At 42.4% G+C, this 20,849-nt stretch overlaps 1 protein-coding gene across 2 annotated transcripts in view; it reads left to right on the top strand.

Annotated features, from left to right (window-relative positions):
• The window catches only part of LOC144951843 (uncharacterized), a 102,441-nt gene extending 81,968 nt beyond the window's left edge, over window positions 1-20,473 (top strand). The window contains exons 26-31 of one of the 2 annotated variants that reach the window (XM_078882181.1): window positions 10,094-10,181; window positions 14,142-14,265; window positions 15,518-15,553; window positions 16,063-16,104; window positions 16,296-16,317; window positions 19,316-20,473. In XM_078882181.1, coding sequence (XP_078738307.1) covers window positions 10,094-10,181; window positions 14,142-14,265; window positions 15,518-15,553; window positions 16,063-16,104; window positions 16,296-16,317; window positions 19,316-19,347 — 344 coding nt within the window. In that variant the 3' untranslated portion in view covers window positions 19,348-20,473. The remainder of the gene's footprint in view (window positions 1-10,093; window positions 10,182-14,141; window positions 14,266-15,517; window positions 15,554-16,062; window positions 16,105-16,295; window positions 16,318-19,315) is intronic. The other variant, XM_078882191.1, reaches the window with a different exon arrangement.
• The last annotated feature ends 376 nt before the right edge of the window (window positions 20,474-20,849 follow it).

Raw genomic sequence — 20,849 nt, 5'->3', positions numbered from 1 at the left:
CGCCAAGTTTAGTTCTCCAGAGATTGGTGTTTTATTCTGAGTTATATTTTAATGTCCTGAGGTTAAGTGTAACTATGTTTCCACTTAAGATTTCTGGAATTCGTACTCTTTAGTTTTTAGGAAGGTCGTGTAGGTAGGAAACATATACTAATAATAAAAATATTATTGTTTGTTGGTTAATTATCTTTGTTAAGTTTCTACTTTTCGGTAAGGAAAACGTTAAGAAAACGCGAAGTTTCAACCGTTATTTACTCTGCACCTTATCTGTACATCTCCAGATATCTTGGGAGGTTAGTCCATACATCTTTTTGTCCATCTGAATGTCTATGACCTTTCTGTGACCGACTTCTTACCAGTTTAATGGCTGTTTCACAGATTCCTGGTGTGCTTGTAGTGGGTTGTTTTCATTATTTAATTAAAAAGTATATATAGATATAATAAAAAGAGAAATATTTTTTTTAAAATTATTCTTAATATTAATAACGGAAAACAGGGCATAGATACAACAATCCACCTTTTTAAAAATTATCAGTGGTTGATTCGGCCACTGGCGAATTTTTAAACAAAGTAAATTACCTGTTTTTTTTTTGTTATAAATCCATCAGCCGCCCTTACTCTCGGCGGTTATTTCTTACGACGCGCGTTCACGTATTACGATCTTAACCTGGTTACATTTGAAATAAGCAAAGAAAATAACAACACGTTAAACATCGATATTGCGTTACATCGATTTTCATACATCATAACTCCGACGAATATTCATTTTTGTTTTTGCTTAACATGGTTACATTTGAATTAAGCAAAGAAAATAACAACACGTTAAACATCGATATCACCAGTTACATGGTTCTCATACATCATAACTCCGACGAATATTCATTATTGTTTTTGCTTAACATGGTTACATTTGAATTAAGCAAAGAAAATAACAACACGTTAAACATCGATATCCCCAATTACATAGGTTCTCATATATCATAACTCCGACGAATATTCATTTTTGTTTTTGTTAAATCCTGGGAAACGCTAGGTAGCGGTTTCGAACGCATTTATGCGTTACCTTCCTCATGTTGCCTGGTTTACCACTTATCACTTTGATAATTCGATCACGGTTTTCGGTTTCGTTTTTGTAGTTTCCTTTCTCACTCTCTCGCGTCGTGGGAGTGTGTGGTGAAAAATTGTGCTGCACATAATCAGAATTCGCGCACACAACCCACTTTGACACTTGGTTCGTGGCATTCGCTCTCTCTGCGATTACATGCACATTTGCCGAGTCAGTGTGTCGATTTAATTCTGTGCCTCGTAATGTTGTCCTCTTTGTTTTTACGAGTGTGTTAGATTCCAACACCATTCCTGATATGTCATGAACATTCGTCTCCATTTTAGCACTCCGATCCGCATAAATTTTGGTTTCCCTTGGATATTTTTCATTCAAAGGCTCGCGCCTGCACTCCTCAGGGCGTGTCCCTGCTGTCTGTTTTTGTCTCTGCTGTCTGTTATCTACTGTCCGATCACACTTCAATTCAGCCCTGTCCTTACATTCGATTTGTGCGTCATTTACGGGAGCACTGTCCGCGTTTTTGCCCGCCCTGTCACTTGCAGCCTGCTTGTATTTCCCATTGAGCTCAGGGTTTAACAAAACCTCGGCGGGTGGGACGCGTGTTGGCCGCTCGCTCTCACTCACTGTGGGTGGTTCATCACGTATTTGGACCGCATTCTGTGTTATTCCACTATTCCCTCCTGGTATAGCCGGTGGAGAAATTGGCCGGAATTGGACCGATTGTGTTTGACCTCCCATCCTGCGATTCTCCTGAATGTTCGCATCCATACCTCCGCAGTCTGTGTACCACCTTCCCGCTAGGTGGTTATCTTGCCATCTCTGTGCGTAATTTGAACCTTGCGTGTGTCGTGGGATGGGGTGTTGATATGGTTCTGCTCTGAACCTCTCCCTCCTGCGATTCTCGTACATTTTTGGCCCAGTGTTTTTCCCATTTGGGTGCCAAATTTTTCCTGGATTGTTACTTCGCCATCTTTGTGCGTAATTTTGACCTTGCGTATGTCGTGGCATGGGGTGTTGATATGATTCTGCCCTTGGTCTCCACATTCTGCGATTCTCCTGAATGTTCGCCTCCGTACCTCCGCAGTCTATGTGCCACCTTCCCGCTGGATGGTTATCTCGCCATCTTTGTGTGCAACTTTGACCTCGTGTGTGTCGTGGCATGGGGTGTTGATATGGTTCTGCCCTTGGCCTCCACATTCTGCGATTCTCCTGAATGTTCGGCTTTGTGCCGCTCTCATTCTCGTGCCAACCTCTCTCTGGTTTATTTTTCCACAGGTGCGTGCGTGTTTGCTCCTCCCTGCATTGTGGGACTGCTCGGTGATTTTTATTCCTCTCTGAGAGGCTGGGTTCCTTATCCCTCTCCCTGTGTTCTGGATCCGAATTATGATTCTTAGCTCTGTATAACCATGCCATGTACGCCTTGCTCTCTATGCAGCGTAAGGATGCGGTTTCTGGATTCAAAACCATTCTCACCCTTTCTGTAATCTCTGGGCTCAAGGATTCAAAAAACATAATTTTGAACATTTTATCTCCTTCGTGGTATTGATTCACATCGCCTGCGTAATACGCTCTTTCAATTGTACGAGGTAGTCACGTGGATCTTGGTTCATGCCCTGGGTCATCGATTTTACAGCATAAAACCCTTCAGTGAGTGTCGAATATTCTCCAAACTTCCGAATCACTGCCAGGCTCAGTTGTTTAAAATCATTTCTAACCTTGTGTGGTAGTGAATTTACCCATGGTATAGATTCTCTATGTAAGCTTCGTTTCAACAAACTCGCTTTTTCATCCCGTCTCATCAGCCCTCTAATCATTGCCTCCTCTTCTACTGTTGCGATATGTGTGTGTATATCCATAGTCTGATTGTGTGGGTCAAAATCGGGAATTATGACTAGAGCCTTGTCCATCAATTTAAGGGTTTTACTGTTGAATAAGTATTCCGAAAGTTGATCGCCGTCAGCGTCATCATGAAACAAGTTATCATCAGGCAATCTGTCACTTTTATCTGTGCTGTGTCGGGCGTGTTTTTGTGGCGTGCATTTTTTGTGTGATCGCTCAGTGCTGTGTCGCTCGTGTTGCCATTTCCCTTCAGTTTTTGCCTCTGCCCTTAGGGAAGGATGTCCTGTCGACTTTACTTTAACATTTTGCCTCCCTCTAGCTGTGAAGTTGTCAGTCTAACATGTTTTTGTTTGCATATGTATCTCTCCATCCCTTCTCTCGAATTGTGAGGGTTTCCCTTTGTCAAGGATTTTTTGTTCGATATCCATCATTTTTGTGCGATCAGTCCCTGGACTGTCCACGTACACAAGAGTGTGATTTACTGTTACTTCCATATTTATTCTGTGGATCAACGTCTGTGAGTTTCGCTGGTGTCGCGAACACTGCTTTCTCCTCCCTTACGATGGTGTGAGGACATTTTTCCTCGTTTATTAGAGACGATTTCTCTCCTGTTTCCTTTCCGAATTTTTCCTCATTCCACAATCCCTGTCTGTATGCCTGTGTGAAAAGGAATGAGTCCTGTCCTGCCTTTCCTGCAGTTTTTACATCGTGTTCACCTTCGTTACATTTTATCCAGTCAATTAGTTTCCCCCGAGGTGTGTTCGTGTTATCGATACAGCTCCCTTCCCATATGTCTCTCTGACTGTACTGCTTTGTAACAGATCGGTCGGTACGTTTTAATACGAGCTCCCAGTATTCCGTAATCCATTCAAAAATTATTCTTAATCCTAGCATCTCAAGTGGCAGGAGTTACTTTGACCTTTCCTTTCAGAGTGCATATAAAACAATTATCTCACAGAGTGTGGTCAGTTTGACTCGAGCTATTCTGTACTTTTCCGATTCAGAGTGCGTACCTCTAACACCATTTATCACAGGATGCAATCGGTTTGATACGATATTATCTTAATTCCACTGTCTTTTTTTTTCAACCTGCTATTCTGGGTTTTAACCTCAGAGGGCGTTTTTTTTGTTTTACGCCCGTTTACAATCACCATGCAATGTTCGATCACGATATTCTAGTTAACACGTAGTGATTCATTCATTCATCCATGCAAAACACTGTCTGCGAGAGATCCCGGACGACGCCACCCATTATGTTGTATGTGTCGGATTACGAAATTTTGATGAAAATAATAAAAATTAATAATTTTCCGAAAAATGCGCAAATCGCATTAATTATGTTAATGTGTGTATTGACATGCATAAATTATGATAATGTGTGTAATTATATGCATACATTATGATAATCGTGGAGATAATCGTAATTTATGCGGATGCTTGCGATTATGTTACTGTGAGCAGTTATGATAATTAGGCTTAGCTTCGTTAATCCATTGTTATATCAATCAGGATAACACGATTATCATCGATTAAACGTTTACCGATTATCTTAGTGTGTTTATGTTATTTTAGGTCTCCATTTTCATATCTCATCGCAGGATACAGTTATCAAGAATAAGATAGTTTTGCATGGACTTAGAAAGAAGCACTCGAACAGTTGGTGTTAAGCAATTTTATTCTAAACAAGCACATGACACTCTCTTATCCGAAAGCAAGTATACGTCAATAAATTCATGGACAAGATTATGCGATTACGAAAATGAATGACTAAAAATACTTCTTCATTGGCATGATTATGCAGTTAACGAAAATGAATGACTAAAACATTTCTTATTCATGTAACTCGACGGCAGCAACTGCTTTGCACGATCCGTTGATATTGAACGCACCACCTCGAAATGGCAACCCTTTCTGAAACGCAATGACAATTTTTTCTTATTCGTGTGCGTGCTGTGTGTGCGTTGTCCCCTTTTAATATTAATTAATTCTTAGAGCCAGGAGTTGTGTCGTTAGCTTGTGTGGTGTGGGAGGATACGAACAGCGGCCAGAAGTTTTCTCTGGGTAGGGCGTGGCCGCCGCGAGCCCCTGCTGCTCCCTCGCTCTCTCTCCACTGCTGGACAACGAGTTGGCACGATGCTGTCCTTGAAGATGCTCGGTCGCTCGTGTCGCTCGGTGGCGCTGGGTGACGCTCGGTGTCGCTCGGTGTCGCTCGGTGTCGCTCGTTGTCGCTCGGTGGCGCTCGGTGGCGCTCGGTGGCGCTCGGTGGCGCTCGGTGTCGCTCGGTGGCGCTCGGTGGCGCTCGGTGTCGCTCGGTGGCTCTCGGTGGCGCTCGGTGTCGCTCGGTGGCGCTCGGTGGCGCTCGGTGGCGCTCGGTGGCGCTCGGTGGCGCTCGTTCAGAAGACTTTGACTCTCTTTCTCCACTGCGGGATGACGAGTCGGTTTTGGTTGATGCTGGTTGATCTGGGTGTGTATTAGACACACGGCGCATTCAACAGCGCTGTCCTCCTCCTCACAGCCGTTTGACCAGGCTTTCTCCACTGCTTCGCGCTCTCTGCTTTACTCGCTTGGCGATCTCCGCCTTTCCTGCGGGTTGTTCGCTGGTCGTCACTCTGACGAGGAGCGATGCTTCGTTCGTGGCAGGGTGGACGTTGGCGTCTCTGTTGGCTTCACTCGCAGCTCGGCGACTCAGGGTAGCGATTCTTCTCAGGTGGTGCAGACCTCGGCTTGTAGCTGCACGTCGCTACCCCGCGAACCTCGTCATTCTGGATGACGAAAACTTCTTCGTTGTCGGCGTTGAGATGAGGTGCGGCCCAGGGCCTCTGACGAGATGTGGTGGGGGCCGAAGCCCTTGACGATCTGTGTTGAATGGATTTTTCCCCGGCTTATATTGGGAAAATCCACTCAGTCTTGTTTGAAGGCCGTCATATATCTTTCCGTGGGTTGAACACATCTGCGTCCGTGTGTTTCATGTGTCGTGTGCGTGTTTATTAGTAAAGACACAGCTGTGTAACCATTCTGGAAGGAGGGGTGGGGAATGTTATTTGCTCGCGTGTGCAAATCTTGCTGTCCGTGCTGCGGGGAGACAAAGACGGCCGTGTTTAACTCAACGTGAGCACCCTCTCCTCTCTCCGCGTCTCTTGCGAGAGAAAACAAACAAAAACAGAGCGAGAAGAAGCAGACACCCTCGCGACTCCTCCTCGCGACCTTTCCTAACCCTCCAAGCATTCATGGGCCATCTGTTTGTGCTGCGGGGAGACAAAGACGGCCGTGTTTAACTCAAAACGTGAGCACCCTCTCCTCTCTCCGCGTCTCTTGCGAGAGAAAACAAACAATGTCAGCACAAACCCCCCCCCCCCTTGTGACCTTTTTGCTCCCTCCTTGCTTGCCAGACCCCACTGAAAGACAAAGGTGGCTGAGGAGATGTTTGTAATACATTTATGTGGTCCTGTGTGTTACATTTATTCTTGAATTATATTTTATGAGTTCCTTCGGTCTTAGTATCGTGGTTATCATTCGTCTATGTTTAATGAATATTCGTAATGATCCTCGTCACATTATTATTTTGGGGCTTCACCAAGTTTAGTTCTCCAGAGATTGGTGTTTTATTCTGAGTTATATTTTAATGTCCTGAGGTTAAGTGTAACTATGTTTCCACTTAAGATTTCTGGAATTCGTACTCTTTAGTTTTTAGGAAGGTCGTGTAGGTAGGAAACATATACTAATAATAAAAATATTATTGTTTGTTGGTTAATTATCTTTGTTAAGTTTCTACTTTTCGGTAAGGAAAACGTTAAGAAAACGCGAAGTTTCAACCGTTATTTACTCTGCACCTTATCTGTACATCTCCAGATGTCTTGGGAGGTTAGTCCATACATCTTTTTGTCCATCTGGATGTCTATGACCTTTCTGTGACCGACTTCTTACCAGTTTAATGGCCGTTTCACAGATTCCTGGTGTGCTTGTAGTGGGTTGTTTTCATTATTTAATTAAAGAGTATATATAGATATAATAAAAAGAGAAATATATTTTTTTAAATTATTCTTAATATTAATAACGGAAAACAGGGCATAGATACAACAGACGTCAGCAGGCACACTGCGTAACGTTGCCGCATGCGGGTGACATCACAGATGTGACGTCACCGCTCACTTGCCATGCAAAATATATCCATTATTGCGCCCCCCCCCCCCAAAATACTAAAGTCTATTTTTATACTTTTTGCATTGTGTACAGTCTGGAAGCTACCCACATGCCAAATTTCAAGTTTGTTGCATGTCGGGAAGTATGCTAAACATTTCGAACAGACACATAGCCACAAATTTCCCTTTTTTATATTTCAGCAGGAAGAACCCAATTAGTTGTTATGCTCTATATCATTGGTGTCCTGTGATGATACATATTTTCAATGATAGAGATCTTATTTACAATCATTATTACTTAGGTCACGATAAAAACATAAATCATCAGTACATGATTTGCATGTTACAGGAATAGGGAACAGGTTGGAAAAAAGAGGATGACTACATTATATTACAAACAAAAATAAAGAAAGGGAATACATGAATGTAACAAAGCAAACACAATCAGTCACCAGGAACTTTAATAATGATCCATAGAGACCTGGGCTTACACTTTTGTGCCGATTATACGAATACATGATTATTTATTACAGCTACATCTGTGAACGAACTTAAGTTTCAGGATTGAACGGAGGTTTCTCATGGTCATTAATGACTGAATTCCCAAATTAAATGCGGAAGTGATTCCACAGTGAGGGAGCAGCCACCACGAAGGCCTTTTTTTCAATATCCTGAATCAAATCTAGGGATTTTTAAGAGGTATTAGGAGATTCTAAGGCTTATTTTTTTTGGGGTCAACAGACCTATTGAGTATTTAGTAGATTTATCTAAGAGAACATTTTAAATAAACAGAGCCCATTGGATGTCTCTACAGGCAGAGAGGGAGTTTAGGTGTGAACCGATAAAGGTCACAGTGCAAAGGGAAGGACCGAATAGTAGAGACTTTTTGCAACCTCAGACGCAAACTGATAAACAACATCATAGTTATCTTTGCTCTTACCATATCTAAAACACATTCAGTTATGTCTATAGGAAGTCAATCGAAAATGTATAAGCAATGTAATCATATTGGGAGTAAACTTAACATTTGAGTTGATCATGTACAAGTATTTGTACTCTCAACTTCTTCGATGTGTTGATTATCTAGACCAGCAGTTCCCAACCTGTGGTCCGTGGATCCCTGGTGGTCCACGAGGCTTCTACAGGGGGTCTGCGAAAAATAAGAAAAATAATAACATCCTCAATGGAGAGGTGAATGAGGACTTCCTCTTTTGAAAATCGTTGCCTACACGTGCAATAGCAGAGGATATTTTTAAAAGTTTTGAATAATTTCATATAAGAGAGTGATATTGATTGGTAAAAATGTCAGTTAGCACTGACGTGACTCGTGCTATGACACACCAACGCAGTAAAGTTGTTACTTGCTTTAAAGCTGTGGCACCGTTCGCAAAATCCATCCACTGTAGCATATACAAGGAGGCACTAGCTACAAAGAAAATGCCTGCTGACCTGAATGCGGTTTCTGAGGAATGTGTATACAATACATTTAATCAAGGCTCATCCTTCGAATTCAAGAATATTTGCGGCTCTATGTGACGAGATGGGTAGTAATCACTGTCAACTACTTTTGCATACTGAAGTCCGCTGGCTTTCTCAAGGCAAGGTGCTTACACGCCTGTTTGAGTTGAACAACGAAGTGAGGATATTTCTACTTGACTTAACTAACCAATTTTCCTTGGTTAGCTAAGTTAGCATACTTGGCAGATGTTTTCAGCCACCTAAATGTGCTTAACCTATGCCTACAGGGAAAATTCGTGACTGTTCCAAGTTTAGGACAAACTGGAAGCTATGATCATGAAATTAGATCTGTGGTCCCATCAACTTGATCAAAGTAAAATGTGACATTAGGGAACTCCTGCAAAGCCTCAAAGTATAGCTGAGCAAGCACTTTACTGTCCTCGGGTTAAAAAAACGACTGGATTCTGGCTCTGTCCAGACTTATCGAAATGTTGCCATGAGATCACAAACTACTTGAATGACATGTGCAGCACGAACTTCTCCCTGTCGATAGCAGAGAACCTCTCGGGCCTGAAACCCGGCATGATAATTCACCACCAACATGCCCAATATATCCAGAAAGACCATTTTGAGCAACTGAAAATAACACGAGCCCCCACATGGAGACAGTGGTATAACACAATCCTTGCAGCACGTGGGCATCGAAAACCTCAGTCACAAATGTAAGTGAAAGGAGAAGGAATTCGAGGCAAGATGGTCTCCCTTCATACAGAGCCTTAATTCAACTAGTACGATGGGGGGTTGGTAGACAGGGATTAACAAAGAGGGGTGAAACCCCTCAGGGATTAAGTGAAAATGAAACTCGGAGTGGTGGAGGGTATAAACCGCATAGAGACCGCCTGTATGTTATTTGTTTTTAGCGTTATTCAGTTATATCCCCCCCCCCCTATTATAAAATCTATCTTACCCCCGTCAGGACGCCCCCGCTCAAATAGGGCAGCGGACTCCTTCCCCAATGCGCCATCCCTCCCCCCCTACTAAAATATGGCTCGGCTATGTCGGGATAATTTTTCGCAAATTATGCTGTAACGGATCCGAGCATTATTTCAATTACAAAACGACTGGATTAGAAACCCCTTCGTGAACATTGATAATTCTGTGCTCACAAATCTGATATTGAAAGAGCAAGACAGCTAAACAGAACTTTCATGTGACGCCCCGCTCCCTGTTTGCCCTCACTGTCCGCCGCGTGTCCGTATCACAACCCAACGCGTGACGCGTGTTTTCTCAAGTCCTACACAAGTACTGGGGCAGCACTTACTTTCATTGGTGGCCCTGAGCCATTGGTGGAAAATCCAGGTTCACGTGGTGGGAACCACTGCACAGATTGATGACTTAAAATTTTTCACAAAGTGCAACACATTCACTGACTTGACGAGAGTTGAACCCACACTGAGATTTGAACTCAAAACATTTGGATTATGAGTAAACTGCTCTTACACGCCATCATCTGACTGGGTAAGATTAAAGAGTAAACTTTTATCGAAATTAGTTATTGTTAAATGATGTCTATTGTCTAATTTCTTGTGTCTTTCAGGTCATGTCTGCCAGTTTAAAAAACTCGAGCCTGGCAAGCAAGACTGTGGATTGCCATACGATTACATCTCCATCATGCACTATGGCAGGTGGGCATCTCTCACACAGAGCCCTCTCCCAGCACTGCGGTCTATGTTCAAATTTCTGTCACAGCACCAGCCACAGCTGGACATTTGCACAAAAAAGGTTTATCGCTCATCATTTTTCCTCCAGTTTAAATACATATTCGGAATCACATCACCAGTGATGGTCACCCTTGTGATTTCGATGCTGAGGCATATGTCTAATTATATTTAAGTTCATGTATGCTTTTCCATTGAAAGATCTGCAAAGAAGCATTAAGAGATGCATGCTTGGAATAACACTGAGAGATAGGCAGGAGGAAGACATGGATCAGAAATTGTACAAAAGTTATAGACAGCATTCTATCCTTTAAGAAAAGTAAATGGACATGGGCAGGACACATCACTCAGGGATAATAGCTGGTGGAGGAGACCAAGGACAGAGTTGCATCCAAAGGAGGGAATATACCTGAGAGGACATTCACTGTGGAGATGAAGCAATGAAATCAGCCCCTGTGCAGAAGTTATATGGATTGTTGCATTGTGATCCCCTGAGCAATTTCATATGGCATGGGTAGGCCTTCATCCAGCAGTGGATAGATCACAGCTGCTGATAACAACAGCCTCAAATAAGTCGCTGGTGCAGTGTGTAAACATCGCCATTAAAGAGACAAAGGCGGGTGTGGTTTTGTCCACCCATCCTGCATTGTTCTGGCCTTCGTAGGTGCTCGCTAACAGCACTTGCCCCAACAGTCTGTTAAGAATATATGGGGGATCTTGCACTGTGGTTCTTCATGTGTGGTAAGTGTTACATTTGATGTATTATTACTTTATTTAAAACATTTAAATTGTATTTCTCAAATAAAACAAGTTGTTCAAGAGTGTAACATTTTGGGGCTGAAATGTAGCTCAGTTTTTAACATGGAAGGAGTCAATGGGAACACGATGATCGTGTAACGAGTTTTCGCTTTAAGAGCAATGTTCCTGGAACATATCTTGTTCGTTAAGCGAGACGCCTGTAATTTATTACAATATACTGACAAAAATCAATACGGTACAGTGTAATCTGAGGTACCATCAATAGATAATCTCAAGACCTTGAAGTATTTATTTTGTTTATACAGTAATCCCTTGCCAACCTCGAATTTATCAACCTCGAGTATCTCAGTTTGAGCATACGCAAATCGATGGTCACGCGAGTCGTTGACATCAAAATTGGCCCTACTGCGTAGCATCCACCATGTACAGGGGCCTATTTCCCATAGGCCCCTGTACTTTACCAACCACGAATTTACCAACCGCGAGGGTTTTCAGGAAGCTAACCCTCGTGGTTGGTAAGGGATACCTGTACCTCTGTATACAATGTGTAAAACTAGAGATAGAGAGTGCAGTAACATACAACGAGATAAAGATATTTACACAGCACGTGTAAACAGCTTTAGAACTGCTGGTGCATGTAGCCAGGGCGACTGCTACCGTATAGGTTCATTAGCACATGAGAAATTCATTTTAGGAAACTGGCTTACTCGATTCTGGCTTTGAGAAATTTGACTGTAGTCTCTAAATTAAACTGCATCCTAAGACGCTACACAGAAGCAGTCGGCATGTTGTCAAGAGGCAGTTAGCAATAGGCCGAGGTCTTGAGCAAGAGGTTATGGTTTATTTTATAAAAATGTAATGGTGGTGCGAGCAATCGACTTGATGTTGGTGTGATAGTGCCTCCCCGTAGGTTTTAGAGGACAGTTAAAGACAATGGTGCCATCCCACGTTCTGAATCTGGATGGCCATTTGTTCAGTCGTTTTTAGTTCTGCTACATCAGCCTCTCTTCGAATGGAAGGATGAGTAGGAGGCCCATTTATTCCTCGGTGGTTTGGCCACAGTCCCAATGCAGAAATACCTGTTCAACCTGACAAATGGCCTTAAAGGAGGGTCTTCAAAAAACAAAGTTGATGGCAGTAATTTATACCTGCATCAAACACCAGTCTGAAAATAAAAAAACCCATCTACTAGTAGTTTATACTCTTTGGTTCATTTGGTAAAGTCACGTAGATAGAAAATTTATAGATCACGACGTTTCGATCGCAACACAAGCAACCGTCTTCAGGTGAGAGAGATAAAGCTACTGAAACAAGGTCTTATATAGGCCTGAGATGGGTGCATCCTCAGGGTAAGAGGGCGGGGCTAGAGATGGTCTCCCTGAGGCTCTGGAAGTGGCTATTGTATTGTGAGAGATTAGCATGTCAATACTAGTAGCTTGTGTAGTTCATAAAACCCCACCATGAGAACACAGTACAAATCTCGATCTCCTTAACAAAGCCCCTTCTATTGTGGGGCATTACTGGTAATGCCAAATCATTCACTCCCTCGGAAGTTTCACTCCCTCGGAGGTTTCACTCCCTCGGAGGTTTCACTCCCTCGGAGGTTTCACTCCCTCGGAGGTTTCACTCCCTCGGAGGTTTCACCTCCGACTGACACTTGTGAATAAGGTGCATGGGGCCAATCCATAACCCCTGCCATCAGCTTTATTTTTTGGAAACCTCGCCGCAAGTCACCATGATTTAGCCTCAGTACTTAACAGTACACAAATCCGCAATGCTCCAACCAGGGTCAAGATGATCATACCTTCATCTCTCAGGTGACATAACCAGTTTTGTTTCCTAGGTTTTTGCTCTTTACCCTGTCAATAGATATATAACATCAATAACCGCAATTGTCAGGACTAAAAGTAGCGAATTATCAGATAAATAAAAATATAGAGGCCTTGGGTCAACCAAGTTAAGTGTTGTAGTTTGGTTGCTAATTCTATTGGTAATAAGGCATTAAACATTTATAGTTTAGCCAGCTGATGAGACAATAATAACATGCAGTTGAGGGAATATGCATGAGAATCTATTGCAATGGAAAAATCGTAATACCAAAAATTATGAATTTCCTCAGTCAACTGCAAACATGATGGCCTCCATGTCATTCGGCAGATTTACAGAACCCTCGTGGAATATTTGTTTGACACGTCTTGTCTTACCACCAGCGAAACATGTCTACACTCGTGCTTTGTTACTTGAAGGCAACAGCAGAAGTGGTTAATCTGCATGCGGGGGTTACTCTTGTCTCTGGTGTTGTGCCCCCTGAGTTTCAAGCAGGGCACTTCACACAGCATGAGTCTCATCTTTGCTGCAAACAAACAGCCAAACTACCCATTATGAAACACACTCTAATGTATGACTTCTGGGTGTGCAACTGATGATTAGAGATGCTTTAAAAGTTAAAATACGGTTTATCTCTTATTACACGTATAAGTGCTTTTTACAATATTTATAGGCATGGGGTTGTATGTGTATCATTATACTGAGTGAGGCAATGTGCATTATACCCCAAGAGTGTCCATTTCTGTTTGCTGGCATTTTTCACGATCCCCCATGATTGTTTTCAAATTAACACACTGCAGGATTTGCCTAAGCATAAAAATGCATCTACATGCACCTCTCACCCATTACATGTCTCCCATGATACAAGTTTAAAGTTGCAAATTAGTCTTATTTATTGAAATTAAATCAATGCCAGATTTGTGATTTACACGGTTATTATGCTGTGTTCTATGTATTTGCATATCGACAGCACAAATTCTCAACATTTTCAAAGTGCCATGTTGTAAGGAGCTTTCTCCACCTTTGCCGTACAGTAGATTTAGTGCACCTACAATTAACACAGTTGACTTCATACGGTGCGAAATAAGTTCAACATACATAGCCAGTGTCCATTATGAGTCGGGGGAAGTTTGTTCGTCTGTGCTTTTACGCCACTGCCCAGTAAACATGGAACTTTGGGTCAATGTTGGGCTAACTTTGGCCCAATGGTTCTAACCACATGCTAATGTTGGCACAATGTTGATCCAACGTTGCATGTTTACTGGGTGCCAATGTAAGCTATTACCTTATAGTTTCAATAAATTAATGTTATGATTTTATTTGTTTATTTTTGTTGTAAAGGTATTCATTCTCCAATGATAAAATCAGCCCAACCATACTTCCTATTCCTAAGCAAAGAATCATCGGCCAGCGGGATTGCCTGAGTCCACTCGATGTGCTCAGAATACAGAGGTGGTATAAAATTGTAAGTACCTGATATGAGCACAGCTAAAGTATGCGCATCATTGTAAAGCACAGTGTGATGCACTTCAACATCTCTTAAATGTGATTCACTCCACGAGTCACTCAAACATGTTCTACCTGCAGCTCTCAAGCCATCCCTTTCTCTATGAGTCACTTGTACACATTTACTTCCACACTCGTGTTCAGGAACAGCTACGTTTCTCAGGCACATCACTCCCAATCATATTTCAGGTCCCCATCTGAACTCCCAAGCACTTTCCTTTCTCATTAATCCAATTATCTTTGAGGATGTCAGGGACATTTCCCTCCATCTTCCTCATTGTTTAATTTGGGTATTGCCCATACAGCAGTGGATCTCAAAGCTAAGAGAGCTACAGTGTAGGGTTCCGTGTAGAATGGGCCTCTATGTCTAAGTACATCCTCAGCTCCCACTGGCCAATTCACTATTAAGGGGCTCCAGAAAATGTTTTATTGGCCCAAGACCTGATATGTTAATCTGGCCCTGGTGAGACCCTCTCCCAACCCACAAATGGTTTACCAGGTCCCACCTCCGCACTCTCTTCCTCGTGTGAACAACGCCACGTCGCTTGAGTTTTCCACTCTCGCTATGAAGATTTAGTTTAAATACGTTTATGGCTACAGATACTTGGATCCATTGATAAAGTTCTCAGTTTTTGATCTTCAAATTGCCTCTACTTCAAAGATTCAGTCTTATTAAGTCATCACTGAAGACAGGAATGTCTACAAATACAGATTGCCCTACAAGCTATATGTTTTCAAATTGCCATTTAGAAATCTTTAATGCTTCTGGTATATTCCATAATCTGGTATTCACTGAGTAAAGGCGGTGTTTCTATGTTAGTCATGCACACACTTCATGTTTATATAATAATACATTCGGGTTTCTATAGAATAATTCACACAAGGCCTCGAAGCACTTTACACGAAGCTTAAACTATGGATAAAACCTGTTGTAAAAACAGGTCAGTTTTAAGATGCGATTTAAAAAGTGTAACAGACTCAGATTCCCTAAATGGAAGGGAATTCCACAATCTTGGAGCCTGGGTACAAAAAAACAGATGTCTCCCATAGAACAAAGTCTGATCGTTGGATAATAAGTAGACCAGAATTAACATCTAATTTTTCACAGTGGAATGTAAAACTTAAGCAGGCCACTGATATATTTTATGCTGAGTATGCACTGCATCGCTGCATCACCAGTTGTGTTTCAAATACATCTCCGTGTTCCATAGATGGTGCCATCAGAACCTGGGAGAGCTGTTGAAGAGGTACATTTTTTATGTTACCGCACATAAAGTACAGTGAGACTACCATACATACTTCATTTATCCGATGCCAATGTGAGATGATACATTTAATTGTATTGTACCTTGCATGGCATTTATGATGTTTTTTGCTGTGTATGGCAGCGTTACAAAAATCTCACAATTAACTCGATGTCGTTAGTAGAGTGCATGTTTGTAAGGCCTTACTTAATAAAACATTTTATAATTATGTCAATCTCATGATATGGGAGTGTTCTAATTCTACATTTTAAGTAAATTATCTGGTTTAGCAGTAATGAGGGCTTAGGTTCTTGCAGGGGCGTGTACTCATGTTGTCTGTGCTTCGCGATTGCAAGTTTGTGCTCATTTTTACCGTGCTCCTCTCATTACCATGCTGCCGTCGTTTAATGGTTAGCACACTTGACTTGCAACCCAGAGGTTGCTGATTTGAATCTATTGGAATTGTTTGTTAGTGATAGTCTGTAAAACTCTTTTAACTGTTTTTCTTTTAGACCGCTAGGATTTCAGGACATTTGGTCGAATGCATCCCAGAGGTTAGTGTTCCTATACACAAGCCGTTACACTTAAACCTTGCACGAATGAAGGTCCTGACACTCATAAAAAGCATGTCGATGTTTTCCATGTAATATTAATAATGACGTTGTAATTATTGCAACTCGTTGCATTTGCATAACACACATACGTCAATTATATTATAATTTATTGTGCTGCGTCTCTTTTTCAGGAAACCATGAAAATCCTGAAAGGTATGACACAAACCTTCCCGTATACATTTAGTACAATGACAATATATGGGTGCCACTGTTACAAATAATAGAACTTGAAGATAAGTCTAGCTTTGCTCACATCACATTGTGGTTGGTTGTCATGTGTGTGGTATGTACGATACGCCATGGGTGTCCCTTCAATGGAAACAAAAAAATACTGAAGGTGGGCATCAAGAGCCTGTGCAAGGCACACATGATTAAATAATAGTGTATAGCAATGTCTCAACAGGTTACACTTGTCCTCATAGCGCTTAGCACACCGATCAGACCTTGCACAGTTACACTGTGGGAACTGCTCATGACATGATCCAACACAATCTTCCAATGGACAAAGATTTGTAATTCCATCTGTGCTGACATTAAATCGCCCCCTTTCAATCGGGCAGTGGTGGTGAATGCCTGTAATCCAGCACTGTTGAGGCAAAGGTTGGTGGATCGTATAAATGTTGTTCAACTCCCTTGTCGTGGGTGCCGAGGTACCATGCCCTGTCTGGCCAGAAGAAGGCAGTACAAAATGTGGACTAATCGCCACCTGTTTCCATCTGTATGGGGATAGGGTATTGCTCTCTCATGTGCTCAGGTTTTCTCCGGATGCTAAGGTTTCCTTGCACTAGTATAATAAACACATCGTTAATTGGCTGAAAACATCTTAAAATACAAACCCAATCAGAATCCGAATGAAAAGTCGACTTTCCTGGATAAATAAATAGAAAAATACATATAAATCAAATCTATTCGGTTTATTTATGACACTTACCATATGAATCAATACTCAGCCCAGTTGCCCAATATTCTCACACATCCCTACCTAATTATATGCGCATGCTGCTTGAGCTTGCCTGATATACAGAAACTTTACCATTATACAGCAGCACTTAAGCTTATCCTATACTGTATATACCACTTTAGCACCCCCCCCACCCCCATAGAATAGTGGAAAAACAAAGTGTTCATATAAATAGCAGTTGCCTGGCTTAAGATAAACGTTCAATATGCAAAGGGACATGGACTCTTTTCCTCTCTTCTCCACTCCCTCGCAGTCTCACCAGTTGAAGAACATGCTGGTCCTAACCACTCACAGCACACCCCTTTTAGTTGCAACCGAAAACCTGGTTTTATACACCTGATGCATCACCTTAACCTACTTTGTGTATATAAAACATAATATATGCAAAAGGTACTGTGAGCCATGTTGCCCAAGCAGTTTGGCTGTAGGCTTGATGGCAGTGTTTAAAAGTGGTATTACGGTGCAGATTGTAAAATTCTATAGGCTGTAGGCCGATGATTCATTAATCTCATTTGATGAAGCTCTAATCATGACTTGAATCAGAATGGGCATTTATAAAGAATATGGAACAAAGAGGCCTGGAGAGACGCATGCTTGTAATCACAATGAGCAACAGAGAGAAATACCTGAATTGCGAGAAGGTCTGATGGCCGATGTTTGAGGTGGCAGACAAATTTGAAACCAAACAGGGAACGCGCCTGAGAGTATGCCCACCACAAAGGTGGGGCGATGACCTGGCTAGTGTGTGGATGCTAGGGAGGTCTTCGTCCAGCAGTGGATTGATTGTGGATGATGCTATTGAAATACGTAAATACGTGTACAGATCAGATTAATCGTATGTTATGACTTTCACAGCATTGTCACAGCATTGATATTAATGGTGCTGTGTTCACATCATTGATGCTGTGCAGCACAGGGAAATCGAGTGACCATATAGCCCCAACCGCATGACAGGACCGGCTAGTGACACCTGTGCCTGCTGGACAGCCTGCCCACATTACCTCTTACAGCAGTGACAATGCACAACACAGCATAGGCTATACAACCAAGTTAATGCTACATATAATGTCGAGGCTTTCACGACTAATATTATTCGTAATTGATTTTGGGTGAGATTGCTTGATTAAAATACGTGTCGTACACCTTCCAAATGACCCAGCTGATAAATACAGTTGTCAGGTAATCAAACGCGCCGATTTATACTGCTTCGGCACTCCGGTGTGCTGGAGAGCAATCCGATTTTGAAAATGTCCTCCAGTCTTGGACCTTAAGTGGGTAGTGTGATGTCAACAATGTGCACCCACAAGAGAGTAGGAGGTGGCAGGAAGTGACATGGATGTGTGTGAGTGAGCGTGTGCCTTAATGTTAACATATCTAGCATGATTTTTTGCTTCAGGTATTGACATGTCTAGCATAGTGGGTGGCATTAGATGTGTTAATATGAACATATCTTACCATTTAACATTGCATAATTTAAGAAAAGTCAGTAACATCTAGCTTTCACTTCCTGTCACTGCGTGCTCTCTTGTGGGTGCACATTGCTGACATCACACATTTTCACAATTATGACAACTGCCTGGTTTAAATGTCTACAATCAAGTCACCCTCAATTCACCCTATCTCATCGGATCTCAGAAGTCAAAGAGGATTTGAGCAGGGATAGCACTCGGATGGGAGACTGCCTGGGAATACTAGATGACTTGGTTTGAGATGTGGTTAGGAGATAGCAGTAAAGAAATGGATTATTGGATAAATCTGCGTGTAGTTTTGGATATTATTCCCCTGTATGGATTATCTGCAGGTACTCTGGTGTCTTACCACATGTTAGACAGCCACTAATGGAATTGGCCAAACATTCAAATGCAGGACTTTTTTGAAAACGTCTTAGGCCTCAAATGTAAGTGGGATTATAGAAGATATTATTGTAATATATTTTTTAAAAAATTGGTATTTGCTGCTGAACAAAAATACCATCATTTATTATTGTAACAATAGATATATGACATTATGCAGTGGTATTCTAAAAGAAAAGAAATACAATTTTCGGAAATAAATATTTTTCGGCTGGCACTTCCTCATCACAACACACATTGGCATGCATAACATTCTCTCCAACCATAGTGTTCAATTGCATGACACATTTGAATGTCCTGTTAATAAATTAACAATAAGTACATCTCTGTATTTCAGCTCAGAAAAACTCATCGTGTGCCGTCATGTGATTCAAGACGTTGCCCACCGAGTGCCTCAACCATCACCACGCAGGCACCGCGGTGCGCCCTCAAGGACGGCCACAGGCAAAGTCGTATTCAGAGTAAATTACCATTGCTGAATAACCATGTCTTAATATCCATTACTTAATATCCATTACTTAACATCCATTACTTAATTACCATTGCTTAATCTTAATTACTTAATAACCATTGCTATGTAGCTTTATTTATGCAGGTGTCTCATTAGTGATGATTTTTTAAAAGACAAAGTTAACGTGATTGTGCTTTTTTAAATGAAACCATTAATCTAATAGATATTCGAGTGTTTTATGCCACGTGTGCAAATGGTACAGTGCCCATTCAGTGTCTATGCAAATACAGTGACATATAAATAATTTGCGGTGATATGGGGGATGGGTTTTGCGGACCCTAAAATCCCTGATGTAATAACTCCTAAAATTCGGAGTGTTTGACGTTTGATGAGTTTTGAGCTGCGAGACTCCAAATATCTTTGACAAATTCGGGGATATTAGAAACATTCAGGCACGTGGCTGAAAATAAACTCTGAAATATGAACTTTAGGAGTTATTAAATTACAAAAAAACTCGAGTTCAGAGCACGCACTGCAAGTACCATGTGCTCTGAACTTGCACGTTTCACGCACACACTGACACACACAGACACTGACACGCACACACTGATACAGACACTGACATGTACACACTGACAATAGACACTGACACACACACACTGGCACACATAGGCACTGACACCCACACACTGACACGCACAGATACTCACACGCACACATCAACACACACAACAACAACAACCGCCATTCGCCACTAAGTGGCGGTGACGTCACCACGACGCTTGTGCCAGGCCATGTGCACCTTGAGGCCACGTGAAGTGTCGAACGCCCGCTGGCAGGAGGTCACGGGGCAGACCCAGGTGCCACGGGTCGACTGACCGAGATGACTGAGATGACTGGCTGATGCACCACCTGTGCCCCCTACTGTACCAACTTGCTGTGCTTTTGCCACCCGGCGCTCCGCTCGTTGTTGTGAGCGTCGCTCCTCCGCCCTCCGTTGTTGTTGGAGGACGACTTCCTCCAACTGCCCAGTAGCGTCCGTCACGAGCCTCCTCCACTGAGGCCGATCTTGACACCGCTGGTACCAGTCATCGGCAAGTCCACTCAGCTCCACGTCCTCCTGTACCACATCACTCCATCTCCTCTCTAGCCCGTGCCGCGCCCGTTTAGTCCCCTCGATCCAGCCGAACAAAAGCTGCTTAGGCATGCGGTGGCTGGGCATGTGGGCTACATGACCCAGCCAACGCAGCCTTGCCTGCCGGAGGAGCTCACTGATGGGACTTTGCCCAGATCTTTCAAGGACTTGTGAGCTCCTCACACAATCCAGCCTGGTTAAACCCAGGATGGATCGTAGGCAGGCCAGCCTAAATGTTTCCAACCGGCGAAGATGCTCCACTAGGGGGGTCCACGTTTCGCAAGC

Source organism: Lampetra fluviatilis, chromosome 3, assembly GCF_964198595.1.
Source record: "Lampetra fluviatilis chromosome 3, kcLamFluv1.1, whole genome shotgun sequence".
NCBI lineage: Eukaryota > Metazoa > Chordata > Hyperoartia > Petromyzontiformes > Petromyzontidae > Lampetra > Lampetra fluviatilis.
Note: the sequence above shows the minus strand (reverse complement) of the source record. Positions and strands in the feature narration are given on the sequence as shown.